The sequence below is a fragment of the Accipiter gentilis genome, chromosome 23, assembly GCF_929443795.1.
Source record: "Accipiter gentilis chromosome 23, bAccGen1.1, whole genome shotgun sequence".
In the NCBI taxonomy this organism is placed as follows: Eukaryota; Metazoa; Chordata; class Aves; order Accipitriformes; family Accipitridae; genus Astur; species Astur gentilis.
Window position 1 is genome coordinate 12,351,459 of NC_064902.1, and position 22,865 is coordinate 12,374,323.

The 22,865-nt window shown below is 53.4% G+C and overlaps 1 protein-coding gene across 3 annotated transcripts in view; it reads left to right on the top strand.

The window, feature by feature from the left end:
* The window catches only part of PLXNA1 (plexin A1), a 122,379-nt gene that overhangs the window by 93,138 nt on the left and 6,376 nt on the right, over window positions 1-22,865 (top strand). For all 3 annotated transcript variants that reach the window (XM_049826526.1, XM_049826524.1, XM_049826525.1), the window contains exons 20-30: window positions 622-856; window positions 2,229-2,371; window positions 5,574-5,830; window positions 10,163-10,229; window positions 15,089-15,235; window positions 16,034-16,193; window positions 16,772-16,875; window positions 17,349-17,445; window positions 18,140-18,330; window positions 19,232-19,401; window positions 21,140-21,352. In XM_049826526.1, the coding sequence (XP_049682483.1) occupies window positions 622-856; window positions 2,229-2,371; window positions 5,574-5,830; window positions 10,163-10,229; window positions 15,089-15,235; window positions 16,034-16,193; window positions 16,772-16,875; window positions 17,349-17,445; window positions 18,140-18,330; window positions 19,232-19,401; window positions 21,140-21,352 (1,784 nt within the window). The remainder of the gene's footprint in view (window positions 1-621; window positions 857-2,228; window positions 2,372-5,573; window positions 5,831-10,162; window positions 10,230-15,088; window positions 15,236-16,033; window positions 16,194-16,771; window positions 16,876-17,348; window positions 17,446-18,139; window positions 18,331-19,231; window positions 19,402-21,139; window positions 21,353-22,865) is intronic.

Below are 22,865 nucleotides of genomic sequence, written 5' to 3' on the forward strand. Positions count from 1 at the left end.
AGGAGCATCCCCAGGAGCTATCTTCCTGTTCCTGGGCATTGCTCTCCCTAATTTGCTAGGACCAAATACTTTGTCCCCTCCCTGGCACGCTCAGCCAGGCATTCCTGTGCCCTGGGTGGCCTTGGCTGGCCCTGCCAGCAACCTCCCTTCCCTGCTGGGTGCCAAGGCACAGCCAGTGCCAAGGCGGGGGGCAGTTCCCACCCCTTCCCTCCGGTGGTGGCTCACGCCGTAAGGAAGGCTCCTTTGTTTGTGGGGTTGTAGCGGAGTGGTTCTCGTGCTTCAGGACCCCGCCAGGTTGAAAGGGACCCAGCACGGCCCCCCCAGGCTCCCCACCCGTGGGGGAACTTGCTTCACATCCCATCTGTTACTGTAATGTTGTCTGAATGAGACATCAAACTCTGCCTGCTCTGCGCGCATGTTGGCAGCGTGTGTCCTGCATCCCATTAAAGCGCACCGTACTGTTCCGGACCAGCTCCTGCCATCCCTGTGTTTTTCTGCATCCTTCCTCCCCCGGGCTGGGAGTCATCCCCCAGTTCCCGGCACGGTGGGCATGGTGGGGAGGGCTGCCCTGGGCACATGCCCCCTGACACCAGGTCCATTTTTTCTCCCACCATGGTGCAGATCAAGGCTGGAGGGTTTGAGTTCTCCCCAGGGACACTGCAGATCTACTCGGACAGCCTGCTCACCCTGCCTGCCATCATAGGGATCGGCGGCGGGGGTGGTCTGCTCCTCCTCATCATCATCATTGTCCTCATCGCCTACAAACGCAAGTCCCGGGATGCTGACCGCACCCTGAAACGCCTCCAGCTGCAAATGGACAACCTGGAGTCCAGGGTGGCCCTGGAATGCAAAGAGGGTGAGGGGTCCCTGTGCTGTGAACGTGGGGGTCTTGGAGGGTCTTGTACAGTCCCGAGGCTCAGCATGCTCCCACCCTTTCCCTGCTGCCTTCCAGAGAGGGAATGGGAATGGGCAAAGCTGCTTTGTCAGAGAAAGCAAACTCATTTTGGGTGGGATTTGGGGATTTTTCCAGTTAAGAAATACCCCTCCATTTCTCCAAATGGGAGAAAAGAGAGCAAGGAGGGTAGTGAGGGCTGCCTGTGAGCACGCAGTCGGTCTCTCATTATGTGACGGACGGATGCTGTGAAATTGGACAGAATTCCTTGTATGATCCTGCTGATAAAACCTAATTGCCCATTATCCCCCTGAGCTGGCTCCCGAGGCCCCGACCCTGCCAGCCACAGCCACAACCAGCCTGGGTGCTGCAGATGGAGTAGGCACCGAAAACAAGATAATAAAAAGGGGAAAGAAAGAAAAACCCTTTGCTCCCCCAAATCCCCATCGCTACACATGCCTGTGGATGGCACTGGTGACAGGGAGAGGGGAGGGAGCTGGTGGAGGGGATGGTGTCTTGTCTTCCACAGCTGGCAGATAAAAGGATCTGCTTTTAATTAAAAGGCACAATCTCTTCCTTGCCTTTTCTCTTTTCTAGTCCCACTAGTTACAGATAAGATAGCATGCCTTTCAAGCTGACGGTTTGTTTTTTCTCATCAGGCTGACGAGCCTGCAGTCCTCTGCCTGGCTTTCAGCTCCCTTTAAAGTGCCGTTAATTTGATTTTTCTGAGGGTTTTCTCCCCCCCCCGCAACCCCTTTCCCTGGTGCATCTCTAGGACTCCTCTCCCGTCAGCTTTTCCCTGTAGGTGCAATTAAAGGTTCAGGACCCCCCCCTCCCTCCCCAGCATCACGTTCCCCTGGGAGTTGCCGCTGCCTCTGCTTGGATTGGGAGGTGCTGGGGTGGGTGTGTTCAAGCTCTTCTTTCGAGTAGTATTTAGGTCAAAAAGAAATGAGGACATTCTTGTGGTTTAGGCTAACATTTTCCCCCAGAAGCTCTGGCTTTGTTCAAGTCTTGCTGTTCCCTGCTGCCCGCAGCATCCCTGGGAGGCTGCGAGTGCTAAGCAGGGGGGATTTGAGCCCCCCTGTACCCAGCTGTCCTGTTCCCAAATCTGCCACTTGAATTATTCTGGGGAAGTCTTCCCCACCCTCCGCAGCTCAGTTTCTCCATCTGTGAGATGGGGACAGTGATCGCAGCCTGCTGCGGGGAGGGTTGCGGAGCGGATTTACGCCTGGAGGTCCCACCCATGGGGTGCTGGGGGGTGTGGCGGAGGCTGGGTGCTGATGCTGCGTGCTGGGACTCTGGAATGCGTTGCTTAATTCTGCTTTTCCCACCCCAGCCTTCGCTGAGCTGCAGACTGACATTAACGAGCTGACCAACGACCTGGACGGGGCTGGCATCCCCTTTCTGGATTACCGTACCTACGCCATGCGGGTTCTCTTCCCAGGGATAGAAGACCACCCCGTGCTGAAGGAGATGGAGGTGTGGTTCTGTCTGTCTCTGTAGCGTTTCACGATGGGGATGTGCCTCTGCATAATCCCCCGCGTGAGTCCCCGTGCCCCAAGCGTAGGGCTGGAGAGATGCCTTGGTCAGAGGCTGGCCCGGCCCGGTGCGGCAAAGAGCATCTCGCTGCATGGCAGCCGACGCAAATGTGGAACGGCTGCCGAATGGTTACTGCGCTCTCTGACATTAATATCAATATTTATATTAATATCATTGCTGCTGTCATTTTCTACAGCACTTGCTTTATTCAATTGGGTTTGTTTGATGCCTGACCGGCCGCTCGTTTCTAGCAGGCTTGTCCAACATCGCCTGCTTGCTTGGCTCCGTTTCCCCATGCAGAACCCATCCTTGGCATCCTTTCCCTGCTCCCCAAACCAACTCCCTCTGCTCTCCCGGCCTCCCCAAGTCTGTTTAATTTAGTGCGTGCAATCACACAGCAATTGGCTTCTCGTTTGCTGGGCTGCCGAGGCCACTCTTGATTAGAGAAAGGAGGGGAGCTGACCTTAGCTTCCCCTCGCTGCTGACCCGGCACAGTAATTAATGTCGACGTGGGCTTCACAATGTATTTAGGCGAAGTAATTGGCCCTGGTGCAAGATGCACGGTCACTAATTACAACACAACAAGCTCTTACCAACTGCAAATGCACGTGCTGGTGTTGTACGCCAGCACGTCTACAACACAGGGCCCTGGCCCTCTGCCTGCTCTCTTTCCCTGGTCCCTAATCCCAGCTCCGGAGGGCGGCAGGGACCCCGTTTCCATGGATTTCCCCTTGCAGCTCGGGTTTCCGGATGCTCGGAGCCGCAGCAGGCATGAACGTAGCCCTCCCTGGGGCACAGCCCTTCCTGTCTGTGCAAACGCCTGGCTCTCCTCTCACCTCTGCTCTCGCTCTTAAGGATTTTCCCTAAAGAGAGCAGGGTGGAAAGGGTATCAAAAAAGGTATCGGAGGAGGAATTTTGCTTTGGCCATGGCAGGCTGGGTGGGAGTTCATCTGCTTCCAGCTCCTAATTCAAAACATCCCACTGCAGAGAGCACGCCAGCTCAGCCTGGCCTGGGAAATAAGGGGTTAAAGTTGCAAAGGAGCAAAAAAAAAAAAATATCCCCCAAAGAGATTAAATAAAGCAACTACAGTTGTGTAAGCGTCATATAATTTAATCAGGTTTGCTTTTATTTGTCTTTTTACTCAGAGTGTAACATTAGCTATTGCAAGTGACGGGAGGAAACGGCACTTGCTCACGCACACGCTAATCCGCAGTGAGCATCAGGCAGTCAGTACCAGCTCCCTTTCTCTTTAGGTTTTGGGGGGGAGGTTTTTTGCTTTGTGCGAATTTAAGCCTGATTAAATATTTAATTCAGTATTGTTCATTTATTTCTGCTAATGATCAGCAAGTTAAACGTGGGGGCCCGGGGAGGTGACAGGCATGGGGGGGCTCAGGCATTGCCACGCTGCTTGTGATGGGAGTTTCACGTCCTCCTGTGCTCCCTGCCAAGGCTCCAGTGGGATGGTCACTGTTGGGCAGGACCCATTTCTCATCTTATTAGAGATCCTCCTTCTCCACTGAAGGGAGAAAGTCTCTCATTCCATGGTCTCCTTTGCCTGGTCTTGGCTGCAAAAGCACCAGCAACACACAGGAGTGGGGATGCAGCACGTCTCCCTCTGCCCCAGTTTTACTGGTGGGTCTGGTAGGTCTCCAGCGCAGCTGCTGTGCTCCAGCTGGCTCTCGGGTCTTCCCATGCTGAGGAATCAACTGGCATCTCTGTGTCCCCATAGGGAGCAGCCGATGCTGCTGAACCTCAGGCATCTGCCCGAGTTACCAGCATCATTGCATCGAGGTCCCCACGTAGGCTGGAGGGAGGGATTCCGGGAAAACATAATTTAAAGCATTTCTATTCCTAGCAGGATGTTATCCTCTGACCTGCATTAAGGGAAATTGAGCCATGTGCTTGCTTGCGTGGTGCCCGCAAGAGGAACCCCGAGGATGGGGGCAGAGAGGGTTTGTCACTCCCCCATCGCCCTTCTGGGATGCTCTGGGGCAGATGTCCCCGCTCGCCTGGGCGATGAGGGTGACAGTGGCACCTGGGGGCTCGTATCACAGAACTGAGAAGGACTGGGTGGTAAAAAGGGTTTTTGTCCAGTGGCAAAGAGCGTTTGGGGGGAGGAAGTTACAACCGCAAGGAGTTTTGCTGAACCGAAGAGCACAGATCCAAAGTTTTGATTGAAGTGAAATGACTTGATGTGTCAAAACCCTGTTCTTCATTTTGAGTTGGTGTTTTGAAATGAAAAGTGTTGTTTTGTCTCCAAATATCAACATGAAATGAAATTTTTCACTTATTCTCCCAATCAGGAAGGCAAGGGGGGGGGAAATCATTAAAATTGACGTTTTACCACAGCAAGGCTTTTATTCAGAGGAAACCATCTTTTCTAATGGGAAAACATTTGTGTTGTAGAAATGTTCATTTCTGATAAGAAATGTGGTCAGGGCTGACCAGAGCTGGGCTGACGATGGCAGCGCAGGAATGAAAGCATCTCAGCCTAGTCCCTGCTGAGTCCTACACAGCCAGGTGTGGCCAGAAATACACCTTCAAATGTCTCAAGAGGAAAGGCAATATTTCAGGCTGTGGTCAGGAGTGGGGCATACCCAAGTTTCTGCTATTTGCTTCCCTGTCTGAAATGCAGCCCCCCAAAACCAGGCAGGTTTGCTGCCAGCGGAGCTCAGGGTTATGGCTTTATTTGCTTTCTGTGCAATACCCAAAGCATGTGTTGTGGTGTCTTGGGTGGGAATTGAGCTGCTTGTTAGCTGAAATTGAAAATGGTAATTTGTGTGTGTGTTTGAGAGAGGAAAAGAGTTTGTTTATGAGAGGGAAGTGCGTGTATGTGCCTGCACATGCGTGAGAGTCTTTGTATGGAAGCATGTGTGTATATATATATACACTGATGACCCGAGACTGTGTTAACCCGATGCTGAGATATTACAAATCAGATGATACTTCTGGAGGGAACTCAGGCTGATCACCAAAGAGGAAGTTTGGTAGTACGCAGAGAGCAAATCCAGCTGCTTTTTGACCCTTTTTCATCCTTTCCTCTTGGGGGATGAGGGTGAATTCAGGATCTTGTGCAGCCCAACCACCTTCTCATTGCCCTCCCACTTGAGCCCATCTCCCAGCTTTGCTCTATCCTTGCAGGTCCAGGCAAATGTGGAGAAGTCGTTGACCCTCTTTGGGCAGCTCCTGAACAAGAAGCATTTCTTGCTGACCTTCATCCGCACTCTGGAGGCTCAGCGGAGCTTCTCCATGCGGGACCGTGGCAACGTGGCCTCCCTCATCATGACAGCGCTGCAGGGTGAGATGGAGTATGCCACAGGCGTGCTGAAGCAGCTCCTCTCCGACCTCATTGAGAAGAACCTGGAGAGTAAGAACCACCCCAAGCTGCTTTTGCGGAGGTGAGTGTCCATCCAAGAGGTCAGAGCTGTGGGACAGTGCCCAGTCTCTTCTGAGCATGTGGACACAAGCTGGTGGCCTTTAGGGATGCCATCAGTGATGCCTTTGGTGTTGGCTGTGGCAGTGTCGGCACCGGGTCTGTGGTCAAGCATTTTCTGGCCTGTCTGCGTGCAAGTATGAGGGGGATGTGGGACCACCTGGACCCAGCCAACTCAGGAGTCGCCCATGGGATGTTCTTGCTCTGGTTTGGCCCGTGCAGGTTCATGTTGTCTGGGAAAGAGGGAGCAAGATGCTTGGCAGCTGCTGGCTGCATAGGCTGGTGCGGGGAGGATGCATGCTGGTGTCAGGCGCTGTTGTGTATCTCTGCCGCGATGCTTCCACCCTCCTTCCCTTTTCCAGGTGACCAGGCGGTCCCCCACACCTCTCAGCACGTGGGGCAGCTCTTGCCTTGCCTGGAGGCTGCCTTGCTGCACGGGTGCCTCCACGGGCTGGCAGCAGGCAGGAGTCCTCCCTTCCTCGCTGCTTCCTCGGGCTTGCCCACCTTTCCGGGCACGTGGGGGTTTTCCTGGGAAAGCCAAGCGGATCTTCGCAAGCTGGGAGTCTCGCCGGGGCTGGGGGGGGAGCGCGAGCAGGAGGCAGCCTGCCAAGCCCTGCCGTGAGTCTGCCTGGCCCATCAATATTTAACGATAGCTCTGAGCTCTCCTTCATCACGGGCTGATGAATATTGAAAGGTACACCAAGTGCTGAACAAAAACAATTAATAAGCTCCACCAGCCCAGCTTGAGGCCCTCAGAGCCATCTTCTCCCTTCGCACACCGTACCGTGCCTCCCCATGTCCGCCTCCATCAGCCCGGTGCCACCAGCTTCCAGTGGATATGCAGGGACGGCTGAGAGCCACGGGGCTGGCAAGTCAGCAGAAAAGCTCAAGAAAACCAGAGCATCTTTCAAGCATCAACCAGTGTTCGTGGCATGGCCAGACCAGACAAACCCTGTTGGGTTTTGTGTGCCTGGCCCTGGGGAGATGCCTGGAGAAGGCACAGATGCGAGCTTGTCCCAGTTACATCCCTGCTACCTTCCCTTGGCTGGTCTCTTTAGGCACATTGCTTTCTTACTTCCTCTGCTTCAGTCATCACGTTACAAGGGTGCCCTTAATTTCTCAAAGCACCTCATTCGCAATGTGCCAGAGAGGGGTTGCAGTGCAGACCTGTGGCTGGCCGGGAGAGGGGTACCCGGGTCTTGGAGGTGCTGACCCCTGTACCCCATCTCTGTTCCCCGAGTGCATCCTTAGCCTCTTCCCTTCTTACTGTCCCTCCACAACACCAGGCTTCACTGAAATATTTAAACTGCACTTGTAGCTCCTGGGTCTCTCAGAGCATCATGAAGCCGCTGCCATCGGAGCAAAACTCCGGAATGAAGTAAATCAATAAAATATAAATAAAAGGCAGTGCGGGGAGGCCAGCAGCTGCAATGGCTGAGCTGTGGGAGTGACACAGGGGCAGAGCCCAGCCTGCGCCAGTGCGGCAAGAGCCGGCAGCCCGAGGACTGTCGGTGCCCAGCCACGGAGCTTGAGGGCCCATTGCAGGTGGAGCTGCAGGAGGCTTAGGACAGGGATGAAGTCCCCCGGCCAGTACCTTGCTTGTGCCTCCCTGAGTAATATTCAATGAAGAGACTTTGTTCTTCCCGCAGCCACGGTGTGGACCGAGTGGTGCTGAGGGCTGTGCTTCTCTATCCTTTTGATTAGCCCTGCTGTTGGGCGTGAGAGTGTGCTTACCGCCCAGGGCAACTGGATTAACAGTGATCTAACTGGGGAGAGCTGTTATTTATTATTTTGTTACTGGATAATCCCCCCATTGCTGTGGCATCTGGCTCTATTTCGGATAAAGACAAACATCCGCAGGAGCTCGGGTAGTGGCACTTCAGACGAGTGTTACAGGCTTGTCAGCAAAGGACCTGGTCTGGGGCCGGGGAGGATGTCTGCTGAATAGCTTCAGTCCATCCCTCCCTTGGCTTCCTCCCCATGTCCCTTTCCTTCTCCCTTTTTTTTTCTCTTGATGGATTAATCTTAACCCAGCAGGCGCAGGAAGGCTTCCCTCCCCTGCAGGTTCAGGTATTACCATCCCTAATGGTTTAAGGAGGGCTGTGCTATTCTAGGGAGGGTAAAAAGGGCTAAGCCCCATTAGCACGAGAGAAAGCCTTAGAAGGGACCATACGACCCTGAGTCAGCTTGAATAAACTCTGGGAGAGTGAATTTCGTACCCCAGCCATCTGGCCATCAGGAACTGCTCCTGGCCCATCTGCTGGGCACGGCATTGCCGTCGGGCAGTGGAACTCCTTCTGGTGGCTCTGAGGTTCAGGTTTCTTCTGGGTTTTGTTTCTTGAGTCAACCCATTTGTATCCGTTCCTGTGGTGCAACATGAATGCAGCCATGTCCCTGAGGTTATTAGTATTGCTTGTGCTTTCAGGAGCATCTGCGTTTGCAAGTGGCTGATCTGATGATTAATGGGTGGATAAGCTGAAGAAGCCTAACCAGAGAGGGTCGAGGGGCTGGATGGCATTTTTACTTTAAAGGAAGCAAAAGCCACTTTAAAAAAAGTGGATGTGTTAAGGGGAATTTTAATCTTACGGCAGTGAGACCAGGCTGTGGTGCAGAGACAGGCACGTTAAGCTGCCCTTGTAGGGCTGCACGGTTCACCTGGGTCCTGTGTTACCCTTGGCTCCCTCCGTGCCAGGCTGTCCCTCTCCTCTGCTGGTGTAGCATGTCCTGGCTGCAGAACCACCACCCCGAGGTCCCCACGTCCTACCATGTCTCACACCCATCCTGTGGGATCCTACTCTCCCTCTTGCGCACGTGCTGTGCGGTGATGGTCCCAGACAGACACAGGCGACTCCCCTGGACCTTCCCTGCCATGCTGCTTTGGAGCATGGTGGCCTCTGGATTTGGCTTTAGGGAACTAGGGGCAGTATATAGGTTTTCTCAAGGCAGTTTTGGCTGCTTCCTTCAACTGCATCTCCAAAAGCTGAGAGGCACGGCTCCATTTGTAAACTCCTTTTGGAGCAGGTGGTTGCAGCACTGTTCCCTGCAAACTCCTACATCACCACCCCACTCCGGGGAGACACACAGAGACCCAGGATTTCCACCATGCAGGCAGGGAAGGGTTAAATCCCAAGCCTGGCACAGTGTCTTTGCACTGTGCTCCAAAGGTACATGGAGAACAGCTTAACCTTCCAGCCACTGCTCTTTCTCCTTTAATCCCCTTGTTTTTGGCTGAATTAGTACTGGGGATAAGTTTGACCAAAACCATATTGGGATCAAAGTCTCCAGACCTTAATCCAACAGTGGCTTTAACCAAGGCCATGTGCCAGTGGACCGGTGCTGCCCTCTCTGCATTGTGGGGCTCTGCATCCCTGCCCAAGGGCAGGGGCACAGAGAGAAGTGAGGGTGCTGAGCGTGGCCTCCTGAAGCTTCACCATCACCACCGCTGAGTGCCAAGAACCAGGCGTCCTCTCCTCCAGCAGTTCTTCTGAGCAGACCTTGCACAGGCTGCTGGGGAAAACTCTCTTTATCCCTCCAGTATTGGTGGTGATTGTCTTGCTTTACTGTGGGCTTTGAGGCTGTAGAGATCAAGGGCTACTGTGGGAGTTGCAGAGAAGTCCCATGTCACCCAGTAGTGGTGAGCCTGGGTCAGGGCAATAGCCGTATTGAGTGCATTGCAGGAGCAGAAGTCAGCAGCAGCTCCCAGGTGGGGAGAGGGGCTTCCAGCTACATCAGGCACACGGTGATGTGGGAGGAGGTGCTCCTGTTGTGGGAATCTGGGCCAGGATCTGACTTTGCCTGGCAACTTCAGCTTTTCCCTTCAGATTGTGCTTTAACTGGGGAGCTTGAGGTAGGTTTGGTGACATTTTTACCTGGCTTAGGTATCTCATACAATCCTCCTGTGGAGGGAGCTGCCTGGTTCCAATGGGACATGATGGAAGAAGCAAACTTCAATGAAGTAGAAGGTACCAGGGAGAAGCAGAAAGCTGGTCATCCCCTGGGTGAGACTCCCCATGGGACAAGGTCGTGCTCAGCTCTCTCCAGTTCTCTAAATATGCTGGAGACCAATTTGCTTCTACCTCCTGGGGGGCTGCTGTGGCTCAGCCTTGCGGATGGGCAGGCTTTCCGCTAGAGCTTTTGCTGTCTGCTTGTGCCCCTTTGCTTCGAGGCTCCTGTCTTTCCAGATGTGACCTTTTAAAGCCAAAACTAATTTAACCACAGTCCAAGGCTGAGGTGGCAATGAGCGAGATCAGAGACTAATATCCTCTGCTGACGGCTTTGCTATCTGCCTTCCCTACAGGACGGAGTCAGTGGCAGAGAAGATGCTGACGAATTGGTTCACGTTTCTGCTGTACAAGTTTCTGAAGGTGAGTTTGAGAAGGGATGGCAACCCTGCGTGGTCAGGGAGGTGGTTCCCGCCTTGCTGGGATGGGCAGCGTTTTACCCAAAGCCTGGGCTGACGTGGTCCTGAGCACTCCTGCTCCCTTCCGGAGCAGAGATTGCTTCCCAGGCCTCTGTTCCCATCTTGGATTTCTGAGATGCGATTAGTGATTCTGAGTCTCCTTTTGGGGAAGTAGCTGAGGTTGAGAAATGAAATCCAGACCAGGATTGCTTAACATGTAGTGGGTTTGAGAACTTCCTGAAAACAGTACCCAGAGAAAGGATAAATCTGAAGCAACTCAGTTGAGTCTTGAATCCCTTTGGAGTGGTCCCCAATCCTCCATTCTTGCCTCTGCTTGTGTAACTTGGGAGGAAGAAGCCCTGGGATCTGGTCCTTCTGTAGACATGACTGTCTGTAGACATATTTCTGCCTGTTTGAGCTGTATTTTGATGTGCTGCACTCTTCATTTAATGCCACTGCTTTTCCTTCATCTCTTTGACACTGAGGCTCCGTGGTAGCAGAGTCGTTTCCCCAGGCATCTCCACTTCTGCTGCTGCTTCCTCTCCAAAAAGTGTCCTGGTGGGGATGGAGCTGGGAACACAGCTCTCTCCACCACGTGTGCACAAGGGTGCAGAGGCCGTTAACTTGAATTTGCCTTTTTCCCAATTTCATCGGGGTAGCAGAAGAGGATGCCAAAGCGTAAGGGCTCTTTTTACTGCTGGTTCATCCAACCCATATGGAGAACATTTATTCCATCAGCACTGGTGCTTCCAGCTGCTAGAGCTGCACCAGCGGCTGTACAGGTTACAGCTGCAGCTCCAGCCCATGGAGCCCCGGGTTGGTCCTGCTGCTGCTTTGGTGTGACACTGGTTGGGTGAATGGTGTCTCTGGTCCCACTGCGGGTTTGTCAGTCAGCAGAGCTGTTTCTTGGGATCCTGCCTGGTGTCAGCGCAGGAGGCTGGGTGGCACGCAGCCGTTTTTGTGGGATTTCATCCCTCATTAAGATAAAGAGGGTTTGAACCATTTCCAGCTGAGAGATGAGAGCGAGCAGGAGTCTGTGCAGAACTCAAGTGATAGTCAACGAGAGGTGATTTATAATATCACTTACATGCACTTGGCTTTTTGCCTCTGTTGAGGGATAGCCTGTATCTATAAAAATCTAGCTGTAGTGTGCGGTGGAGATTGCTTTCCAGGGGTGGGAGAGGAGAAGAGTTGTGCCGATTGCGGGGAGATGTCAAACCTCCTGCCGCTTCTTTGTGCCGGGTCTTTGCTCAGTGGGGTCACCCTCCATCCCCACACTGGCAGCGCCCAGTGGGATCAGGTAGGATGTGCCTGGTGGGATCAGGTAGGACACTGGCAGTTGGCTCTTTGGGCTCTGCGGGGTCAACGGGACAGACAGGAGTAGCTCTTGCTGTGGATAAACTCCTTCAGGGCTCCCTGAAGTGGATGAGATTGTGCTTTGGCCAAGCAAAGCACAGTGCACGGCCTTTGGGGACGTTGCGTTCGTGTGTGTGACTTGATGCCCTTGGCCTGTCCCTGGCTGGGCTGGGCCATGTGGGCAGGTGACACCTTGTTCAGGGGCATGTTCACCTTGTTCAGAAGCTGCTTTGGATCTGCTCATGTGCCACCATTGTCCTGCATCTGTCCTTGTACAGCCCCATCCCCCTTTGGAGAGGCTTCTGGGCACATCACCAGTGTGGGGCAGGTCTGAGAATAAGGAGTAGAAGGAGAGAGAAATGTGGGGATGGGACCAGGGCAATGCCTTTTTATAAAGTCCTTGGCTACACCATGGCTTTGGTGGGGGCAAACACCTCCTGTCTCTGGGTGGTAGCAGCAGGAGAGAAAAGTCTGATCTAGATGCACCATTACAGGAGGAACAAATGTGGAGTGCCTGGATAAACCTGCTGGCTGTGAGATTTGTTACGCTGGACATCATCTCCTGGGGAAGTGGTTGAAACTCCATCGCTTGGGTCACTTGAGTTAGACTGGAAGAGACTTGAGGATGCACTCAACCTCCTGGGTTGGTCCCACCAGAGGAGACCCACGGGGCTGTTTCCACCTGTCTCCTGGCAGGAGAAACCCATGGAGTAGGTGGAGAGGTATCACAGTAGACACTTTGCCAGCAGGGAAACTGCACCAAACCACGGTAATCGTGCATGTAAATGAGGCAGGTGGACATGTGCCCAGCTGCCAGATCGGCTCTCAGCAAACCTGCCCCGAGCAGGGCCAGGCGCTTGGCATCGCGTGGCTGTGATGTGCTGGGGTGAGGGACAGGGACAGGGACAGTACAGCCCCCCCTGCCCAGGGCCAGCAGCGTGGGGAGCCAGCCAGGGCTGGCGCTTTCACAGGGACCCTGTAGTAGCATTTATCAGACTCTTAATGAGACACCCCAGGGAAAGGGAGAGGGATAAATAGAGACAAGTGCTGAAAAATGCACGATATTAGGTGCCTGATGAGCTAGATCTAGTCAATAAGACAGTTTGAGTGTTAGCTGGCTCGCCTCAGCCTGCTCCCAATGTACCGATGCGTGCATGCACGGGGGTGTTTGCGTGGCCGCATTTGGGAGGCAGGCTGCCCTCCATCAACCCGCGGAGCCGACCGGCCCCGTCTCAGCACTCCCCTCATGTATCTCACCCAGTGGAGCTCATCTCGGGGCAACTGCCCGGCACCGGTTTCTGCAGTCCCTGTTCATTTTGTTGGTCTCTGTCAGGGATGAGCCCTAAACCGTCCTCATCTGTTGTGGCTCAGTGAGCTGTGACCCACATCAGCATCTCGGCCCCGGTCCTCAAAAGCCAGTGGGGACGGTGAGGTTGGGAGTGAGGTTTTGGATTTTAAGGGTAGGACCCACATTTGGAACAGGTGGGGAAGCCAGGCTGCAAGGTGGAGGATGCACAGAGTCAGGGCGACAGGGCAGAGGGGCTGTTTTGACTGACATTAGTGTGCCCGACAGGTCAGAAGGACACCAGGACCCTGGGGCATGCAGAAGCCCCCAAAAGCCTACATGGTGCTGGAGGAGTGATGTACACATCACCAGGACCGCTGATGCCTCCATCCCCCCGGGGAGGCCTTAGGGCCAGCTCTAAACCATGAATCCAAAAGGAGATTTATTATTCCCCATCAGCCCAGCCGGTGTCCAAGGAGTGGAGGTGATGCTGTGATGCCTGGAACACAACCAGGCCACCAGTGTGGGAAGGGCTGAAGCCACCTCTCTCAGTGGGGATCCCCAGAGGTGGGCACAGAACTGCAGATGGATGGGGGTCAGTAACCATGCCTCGCTGGAAAGGTGAAATCTGTGGGCTGGGGCGGGAGCAGCTGTGCCAGATGTGAGCAGGAGCCCCACTTCAAGCTATCCTCCATCCACACCACTTCTGCAGACTTGGAAGTTCTATGAGGAGTTTTTACAAGCAACCGAAAGAAACAACTCGAGTCTTTCCACCGTGGCTGGAGGGGTGGGCTGAAGGTGCCGTAGAAGCCACCGGGGGCTCACCACCTTGCAGACAGCCTGGCACTCTCGCCTTGCTGGGCAGCCGGTAATGCACAGCGTAGCACCCACCTTGGGTCTCTCACTTTTCCAAGCTGACTTAATGAAGCCAAGTTTGCAAATGAAACATAATTTCAAAGACAGGCGTGTTGTCGGAAGGTCTGGGGATGATGTATGCCTGTTCCTACTCGTTAGCAGCTGTCTCTTTAATTACCACAGATGCTAACGAGATGCTAACAGCATATGGTGACAGGGAGAGCAGTCGCACTTTGCACCAAAGTACAATTTATTTGTGAGGCGGCTGGGAGGGAGGGGCGAGGGCTAGTGGGGTAAAATCTGCTGGGACTTCTCCCTCTCCTCTGTTCCCATTTTACCCTTTTTTCTTCCTTAGGGCTAATGCCTGTATCTGGAAGGGCTCCTTGGGATGCAGCTCAGGAGAGAGGTTTGGGCGCTGGGTGATAAAGGGGTGTCCACTTCCAGCCCCCCTACACCAATTCATGGCTCCAGGCTGGTTGGTGCCTCCAGATCTTTTACTGTTCCTGGGTCACTGCAGTTCCAGCATCTCTGGGGGAAATGTCTGGTCCAGTTTCCCTCTCCCTTCTTCCCACCTATGAGATGGATGCTGATGTGGCTCTGGCTGGCAGCAAAGTTTGCTATGACTATAGGGTTTGGCACTGGGGACATATATGTGGCAAATGGTTTAACTGCAGGAAACCTCATTGCCGGGTCCCCTCCATGAGCTGGAGACTCCGGGTAGGGTTGTCAGTGAGTTGCTCTCTTGCTTTTCCTTCCCAGTGGATCTGGCTAGCTGTGCCCAGTTGTCACATGGAGGAACTCCTTTGACCTTCTGTCATGTGCGACTGGGATCCTGGCAGATGCCAGAACCGCATTGTGATACCTGGGCAAGAGCCCCCAGGCTGTCCCACTGCAGCGTGTCCTGTCCAGTCCTCACAGGCATCTCTAGGTTGGGCCAGCTCAAAAGATAGGCTATATCTCATACACAAAGTCCCCAGACCCAACTTGCTCCTTACTAGCCCTGAATTTAACCTTTTTAGTTCATTTTTGGCCTGTAGAATGAGCAGAATTCACCGGGGAGTGTCTGGAAACTCTGGGAAGCTGAGCCTAGGGATTGATAGACATGGCAGCAACCTCCAGTGGGCTTAGAAGGAGAGAATGAGTTCCTCCACGGGATGAATTTTACCATGTACCCCCTTGCAGTCTTGAGCAAGTGCTGGAAACTCTTTATAAAGCCGCATACGGGGCTTGGTGCTGCAGGGCCACAGTGGTGGTTCTTGAAAGGCAGAGCTGGTGCCTGGCACCTTCTCACCCCTCTGTCTCCCTCTCCTCCATCCCCTGTCACGCAGGAGTGTGCTGGGGAACCGCTCTTCATGCTCTACTGCGCCATCAAGCAGCAGATGGAGAAGGGACCCATTGATGCCATCACAGGAGAGGCTCGCTACTCCCTCAGTGAAGACAAGCTTATCCGGCAGCAGATTGACTACAAAATGCTGGTTAGTGCAAGCGGAAGCCTCACTGGTACCGGTGCTTGCCAGGACTGCTAGGTCCAGCTATTTAACAAGATCTTGGAGGCACCCAAAGTACTTTGCAGAGAGTGGTTTATCTCTTGTTCTTCTCTCTGGCATCTGTGGGGTGCCTCTTGTCCTTGCCTGTGTGGTGCCTATCTCAGCTAAGGTCAGAAATGGGGCCTTTGCATGGCAAGGTTTGCCCTTGTCACGGAGCTGAGAAAGCCAAACGGGAACTGAATCCCACTCCACGCCTCTCCCAGCAAACTCCATGGCCCTGACAGGTATGGGGCCAGAGATGCTGTTGAGCACATGCTACCTGGAGCAGCCAGCAGCTCGTGTTCGGTGGGGATCAAAGTTAGAGCCTTGAGATTACTGCAGGAGATGGAGAGATACTTTTCTTCCTCCATATGAGCCATCTCCTCTGTCCAGCTGAATGATAAGCCAGGCCCTTCCCCTGGCTGAGCCTGCAGCTGGTTCTTCACCACCTCCATCTCCACCAGGGTGGGGTTGGGAGGGGAGTGGAGCGTGCCCAGGCATTGCTCAGGCTAGACAGGTTTTGGTGAGTTGCGCATGGTTTGCTGGACCAGGATTCCTTCACTGAGGGTGATGGGGTGAGGTGGGGGAAAAGGGGGATCAGGAATGTGTCGTGGCTGCAACTCCGCCGCAGCCTGGGAGGTGAGAAGACATGGCCTGTAGACAGCTGTAGCCCCCTGTCCTTGGACCTTGCAGCCAGCATGTCACAACCTTTCACTCGAGTCTTTTTGCTCCTCTTGCGCTGTGCAGACCCTCAACTGCGTGAATCCCGAGAACGAGAATGCCCCGGAGATCCCTGTCAAGGTGCTGAACTGCGACACCATCACGCAGGTGAAAGAGAAGCTGCTGGACGCTGTCTACAAGGGGGTGCCCTATTCCCAGCGACCCAAAGCCGGAGACATGGACCTGGGTAAGAGAGAGGCCAAGCACTTCCCTGCGGGGAGCAGGGATGTGACTAAGAGCAGAAGTGCCAAAAAAACTGTTCAAGGCAGGAAAATACGCATCTCCTACAGGAGAGGGAACCTGGCAGGACCAGAGCATTTGTGCTTGTCCAGTCCACTTTTGCTGTGCTGGTGGCACTGACTGTGTGTGGGGACCCCAGGCATGAGAGTGTGGGTCCTGCCAGTAGAGAGGGTGGGGAGAGGAGCTTGCTCAGCTCTCACTGTGGTCTGGATTGCAGGCTTGAGGTGGCTGAGGTCCAAGGAGGCCAGCAATAGTTGAGAACAGTGTTAATAGTCTATTCTTAAAGGAGGAGCAGGAGAATGAAGAGGAGAGGAGCAAAGGAAACGGTCACTAGGGTCAAATCGATGCTGTCTTTCCCTGAGTACTTAGAAACAGGTTTTGCCCAACAGCATATTGGTAGTCATCAGTCCTGGGGTTTGAAGGTGCTGGGAGGGCTCTATTGCCCAAGACCGTGCTCCTACCCTTGCCTCAGCTTTGTGCTCCTATCGCTTCCTAACCACGAGCCCTTCTCCCTCATGGGGACAGAGTGGCGGCAGGGCAGGATGGCCCGGATCATACTGCAGGACGAAGATGTCACCACAAAGATTGACAATGACTGGAAGAGGCTAAACACCCTGGCCCACTACCAGGTAAGGCTGTCAGTGGTGGAGAGCCCTGAGCAGTCACCAGCTGCTTTGAGCTTGAGCATCTCTTCTCCCACTTCAGCTTGGTTAGGGCCTGGGCTCAGCTCTCCAGACCATGCTGCTCATGCAGGGGTATGGCCAGGAGGTCTGCAGTCACTTTCCTGCCTGGGCCTCATGTTTATGGTCCCTCCATTCAAAGAAGCACTAAATGGGGCATCTCCAGGAGTCATAGAGGCTGTTCCCTGCTCTGACCTTACTTTGCCATTTTCATGCCAAGTTTCTGGCGTGTTCCTGTTCTGACCCCTTCCCCCGAGCTGTCACAGAGGCAGATATGTAGGTCTCCTTTGCTGGAGGTGGATGTCCCTGGGGTGGGGTGCAGTGTAGCTTCATCCCTCCTGGGCTGGTTTCTCCCTGCTGCGGGGCTATTCCTCCTGTGCCTCTCCCGTGTCGCAGCCTGCTCACGCCATCTCTGCCCCCAGGTGACGGACGGCTCCTCTGTAGCCCTGGTACCCAAGCAGAACTCGGCATACAACATCTCCAACTCCTCCACCTTCACCAAGTCCCTCAGCAGATACGGTGAGCGTGCAGGGGCATCCTCTGCTGTGCAGGCAGGGGAGGGAGCACTGGGCTGGGCTTGCAGACCAAGGCACAGGGCAGGTGTGACTGTGTCTCACGTGAACAAGGTTGTCCAAATCCCTAGCTCTCCTGCACCATGATATTTATTATGGTGTTGGAGAGGGAGCAGATGCCCTCAGAGCCATCTCTCTGCAACGTGTCAGACTCGGGGGAGAAAGACGTGTCAGATGGCTGCTGCTAAGGGATCCCCTCCCTTTTATTCCCTTGAAATCTAATTAGCACAGAGGCACTTTGCACTTAAATAAGCAGAGTTGAGGACTCCAGCGAATGTGCTGGCAAGCGTACTTCAGCCTTGGTTTGGAAGGGAATAGTGTGGTCAGCTCAGACTGGCACAGGAGGCATCTGCAATCCTGGCACCTGCAGTGCTGGGAGCAGGACAGGCCTCTGCAGAAACCCTTCCATGATGGTTGTGGCTCCTGTACCTCAGCCAGGCTTGAACAAAGCCCAGCAGGCTGCGAGGACGGTCCCAGCAGAGCTCCCAGTCCATGGTGACTGCAGAGACTGGATCCCAAAGCTCCCGTTTCATGGCCGTGATGTGCCCTGAAGCCATAGTGGAGGGAAGGGGAGCGGAGGGGCTGGTGGCAAGGTGGAGATGGGCAACGTACGAGCATCCCTCTCCCCTCGGTGCTTGCAGAGAGCATGCTGCGGACAGCCAGCAGCCCCGACAGCCTGCGCTCACGGACCCCCATGATCACCCCTGACCTGGAGAGTGGCACCAAACTCTGGCACCTGGTGAAAAACCACGACCACATGGACCAGCGGGAGGGCGACAGGGGCAGCAAGATGGTCTCCGAAATCTACCTGACCCGCTTATTAGCCACCAAGGTATGGCCCAGAGATGCAGAGCTGCCACTTGGGTTTTTAAATGAGTGGGGAAGGGCAGTGATTTAGGTTGTCAAAAGTGGCAAGCACTGCATTTTTAATCGGCCTTCTGCTTCAGCACAGAAGGAGCTACTCTCTTGGTCTCTTTCTTGAGCTGGAAGTGATGTTTTCATGTGTCAAAACCCTCAGTGAATATCCCATGAGTGGATTTTCCTCTTTGCTTTTTGCACCCTTTGGTGTTTTTACTGTTCCCTGTGTCCTTGAGCAGCTGCCGGACTGCAAAGCAGAGATGCCCTGGGGCAGGCGCCTCATCCCCTTTGGTGTTTGGGATAAAGCGGCAAAATCAGTGATGTGGGAAGGTTAATTACCCAGGGCATTTGGCACCGCAGCAGGTTCCCCTTCCCTCAGCACATACAAAACCTTCTGTAGTGCCGAGCGGGCGCTGTGCGTCTGAAATGTCCCTAGAGAGGAGTGGAGGGCTCTGCTGAAGATACTGGCTCAGGATTGCAGAGACTGGGCTCGGCCATCTACCCTGTGACTTGGCTCCCTGTCTCGTGGGATGAGGGCTTGTTCGTCAATGTCTGTCATCCGGTCTTGGGCACCTTAATGGGACCCTAAAAAGACCATGATATGACATACATTCATTTGGGTTTTGCTCTGTATGGTGTTTTTGTTTGTAGGCATTTAGTGTGCTAGGTCACAGTGAAGGAGATATCACTACAGTGTCTGTTTCCCGGTATAAACCACTGAGAACCAGTTGAGTTACACAGGCTGTACTGTGCTTCTCTTCCAGGTGGTAGGAATAGAAGTGGAATTGGTTTAAAGGCTGACCTTTAGTTAAAGGCTCATCTTTCTGCTGGCACTGGACGTTGCTGAGCCACCGTTCTCTCTTTCTCCTCTTCAGGGCACCCTGCAGAAATTCGTGGATGACCTGTTTGAGACCATCTTCAGTACAGCACATCGTGGGAGTGCGCTGCCCCTCGCCATCAAATACATGTTTGATTTCCTGGACGAACAAGCCGATAAGCATCAGATCAATGACTATGATGTCAGGCACACCTGGAAGAGTAACTGGTAATGGAGAGGGGTGGTGGGCTGGGGGGCTAAGGATATCACAGCTAACGATATTTCCAACCCCTCCCCCAGGGAGCAGAAATATGTCCCTGGAAATGATCCAGGACAAGAGAGGCCCATATCTCTGTATTTCGGGTGTGGGTAAATCCCTTGCATGCCTTCCCGAAGCAGAAAAAATCCCAGGAATGCAATGCTCCCTCAGCCTGTCCGTCCATCCCCAAATCCCAGGCACCACGCTCCCCCTGACGGCTGGAGTTGACCGAGGACCACAGCGGCTCTGTTCCCATCTCACCTTGGGCAAACGCCGCTCGGTCTTCTCCATCCTCAGGGCTCCTCCAGAGGTGCCAGCCCCAATTCTCATCTCGACTGTCCTAAAGGTGTTTCCACGCTCCCTCCTGTCCCTCAGCCCAACGTGCCCTAACAAAATCAGCATAAAGCCATGTATGCATCCTCCCTAACCTGGCCCGCAGAGCCAGCCCATCGGCTCTGCTAATTGCTCTCTGAAAAGCGGGGCGGAGTGGCTGATGAGACCTCCGTAAGTGCTGTGCTGGGGCCAGGGCTCAAGCAGACGTTGGCTCCTGCTCTGCAGCCCCCCCTTGGCATTTTTCTTTTCTGCTGCCTCACTGATTTCATCTCTCTGATCTTGCCGTTACTGGAGACGGGTACGTACATTCCCGTGTCTGGCATTTGTTAAATGGCAGCCAAATTGCTTTTGTGTAGTTCAGTAACTGTTGGCAATTAGCAGGGCAGGAAAAGAAACATTTTTAAATGGAGATGTGAGAGCGCGGAAGCGCTTGGAACTGATTTATAACTCGGTTTTCTATATTAAAAGAAGGAGCGAAAGGCAAGGGAGGGAAAAAAAAGCCTGCTCCGCAGGGGCTGGGCATGCAGGCTCCTGCATACTAATGCCTGTGCTTATCTCTGGGCGCTAATTCGATGTGTGGAGCTAATTTCTAGAGGCCATTCCCTTCACAAATGAAATATGTACATGCACCCGGTACCCTCATTAGGAAAGTCCTGGGGAACGAAGTGTGTTTTGTCTAAGATAAAAGCATTCGCTGGGTGTTGGTGCTGAGGGATGACAGAGTGGAGAGGGTTTCTGAAGGGGGGAGGCCCTGAGATGCTCCTGGGAGAGGAGAGGGGCAGCAGGATTGGGAAATGGAGCCGTGGAGGGTGGCACGTGTGTCAGTATGCAGCAAACATCCAGTCGGTGCCTGGCCAGGAGACCTGCTGGCTCTACAGCCGAGAGCTTTATTTCCAGCATCCAAGGCTGCCTAAATTCTCCTCTGGTGTTAAATGTGCTAATGGGTCCCTTGAGGAGTCCAGTTAACTCCCTTCTCCAACGCGGGAGATGTGTGAAATGCCACACGGCACCTTCGAAGGGATTACTGATGCGAGAGAAGGGGACCATGCCTGGTTTGACCCATGCGCTCAGCAAGGGCTCTTCAGTATGAGTGGATCCTTGGAGAAAGTGTGGATCTGCGCTGCCTCGGTTTGCCTTTGGAAATATTGGTGGTGCTGAGGAATTTCTCCGCGGAGAGCTGTGGCCATGTGGGGGTGGGCAGGGGGGAGCGGCCATTTACCCCAGGATGTTTGCATCCCTGGGGTGCTGGGAAAAGCAGCCTGCCCAGTTCTGGGTCATGGGGAGCTCCTTCTCCACAACTGGAGGTGCATGTGTGTGCCAGCTGCCCTCTAGGGCTTGGTTCAGGTGCTGACTCCTGTTTCCTTCGTCCCTCAGTCTACCTCTACGTTTTTGGGTGAATGTGATTAAGAACCCCCAGTTTGTGTTCGACATTCACAAGAACAGTATTACTGATGCCTGCCTATCCGTGGTGGCTCAGACATTCATGGACTCCTGCTCAACTTCTGAGCACAAGCTAGGAAAAGACTCTCCCTCCAACAAACTACTGTATGCCAAGGACATCCCCAACTACAAGAGCTGGGTAGAAAGGTGAGTAGACTTGGTAATAGCTCCTTGCTTCACCTGGAGGACTTACGGTGGATGTATGTGGGTGTGGGGACTTGGGTCATTGGGAGGACTCCTCTTGGCAGCTGTCTGAAGAGCGTATTAACGCTTGTGGAAGGTGATCCTCTCATTTGAGAGATGATGCTTTCTCATGATTGTCTCCTGGAATGAGTTTGCAATGACTGTTTGACAGAGCCGTTTATGACTTGCTTAGGGGATGCTAAAAGCAACCTCCACTTTTAGGTTGCCTGATGTTTTCTGTTGTAAAAACTTGGTCTGTGCTAGGGAATTGCTAACGCCTTCCTTGATTGCTTTCGAAGAGCAGTGAGAAGTCAGCCTTGGACTAGAGAGGTGCCTTTTTTGTACCACGACAATACACGCAGGTTTTGCTGAAATGGTTGAAAATTACCATTTCCCATCTCTCATCCATCAGTACATCTCACCTGGGATCCCAATGAGAGCACATGCTCTGAGGCAACACTCGGCCTGCTGTCGCTGTGCCAAGGAGCAGGGAGAGGAGCAGGTCCCCTGACTCCTTCCGATACCCTCCACCTGCGCTGTTAGCTGATGAGAGACACCCTTCTGTCCCGCTGCATTAATGCAGTGTTAAAAGTTCAGGGTTTGAATGCTACTGATTGAAAATTGATGCACTCAGGCATAATGCTGTGTTTAGCTTTATCCTTTTGGGAGACAAAACTAGGAGATGTTCTGCAAAGCCCTCCAAGTAGAGCTACTGTTAAAATGTTGCTGTCTTGTGAAGTGGGACTTCATCAAGCTTAAAAAATGGCAGATTTCAGGTTGCTGATGCAACTTTCCTCTTGTACTGATACGCTGTGCTATAGATGATGCGCTTTTTTTTTCGTTTTTTTTTTGTTGTTTTTTTTTTTTTTAAACTGAGGACCCTTCCCCTTTTCTGGAAGCATCTAGACTGGATACAGAATGAACCAAATGAAAGATGTCCAAGCAACAATAAGCATCATATTCTCTAGTTTGCAAGCATGAGACTTTGTAGCCTGAATCATCCTTTGGATACTTGCTTGTACACTGTTATTTTTGCAGCACCATTGGCATGCCTGGTGCTTTGCAGGCAGGTACAAAGGCAAGCTTCTTCCCTCGAGGAAGATAGGACTTGGATCAGAAGAAAAGGTGCCCCTGAAATATGATGGCTGAGATGAGAGATGAGCTGCATTGTAATAGGAGAAAGTTCTTTGCAGGGGGGCTGGAGTGGGCTTTGGAGTGGGGTCCCATAGGAACATTACAAACTTCATAAGGTGAATTTCTTTGACCTTGCCATCTCTATGACAAAAATATTCAGCTCTGCGTGTGCCCAGAGAAAAAAAGGTATAAAACCGTTACAGAGTTAAGCATTGGTCTAGACATGCTGTGTCCCTGGGGAAGAGGTGGGAGATCTCACTGGTGACAGCTGTTCCTGCCATCGCTTACCACCAGTACGGTCCCAGAGGCAGCCGAGCAGGGGGCAGGGTATGGCTGGGTCTCC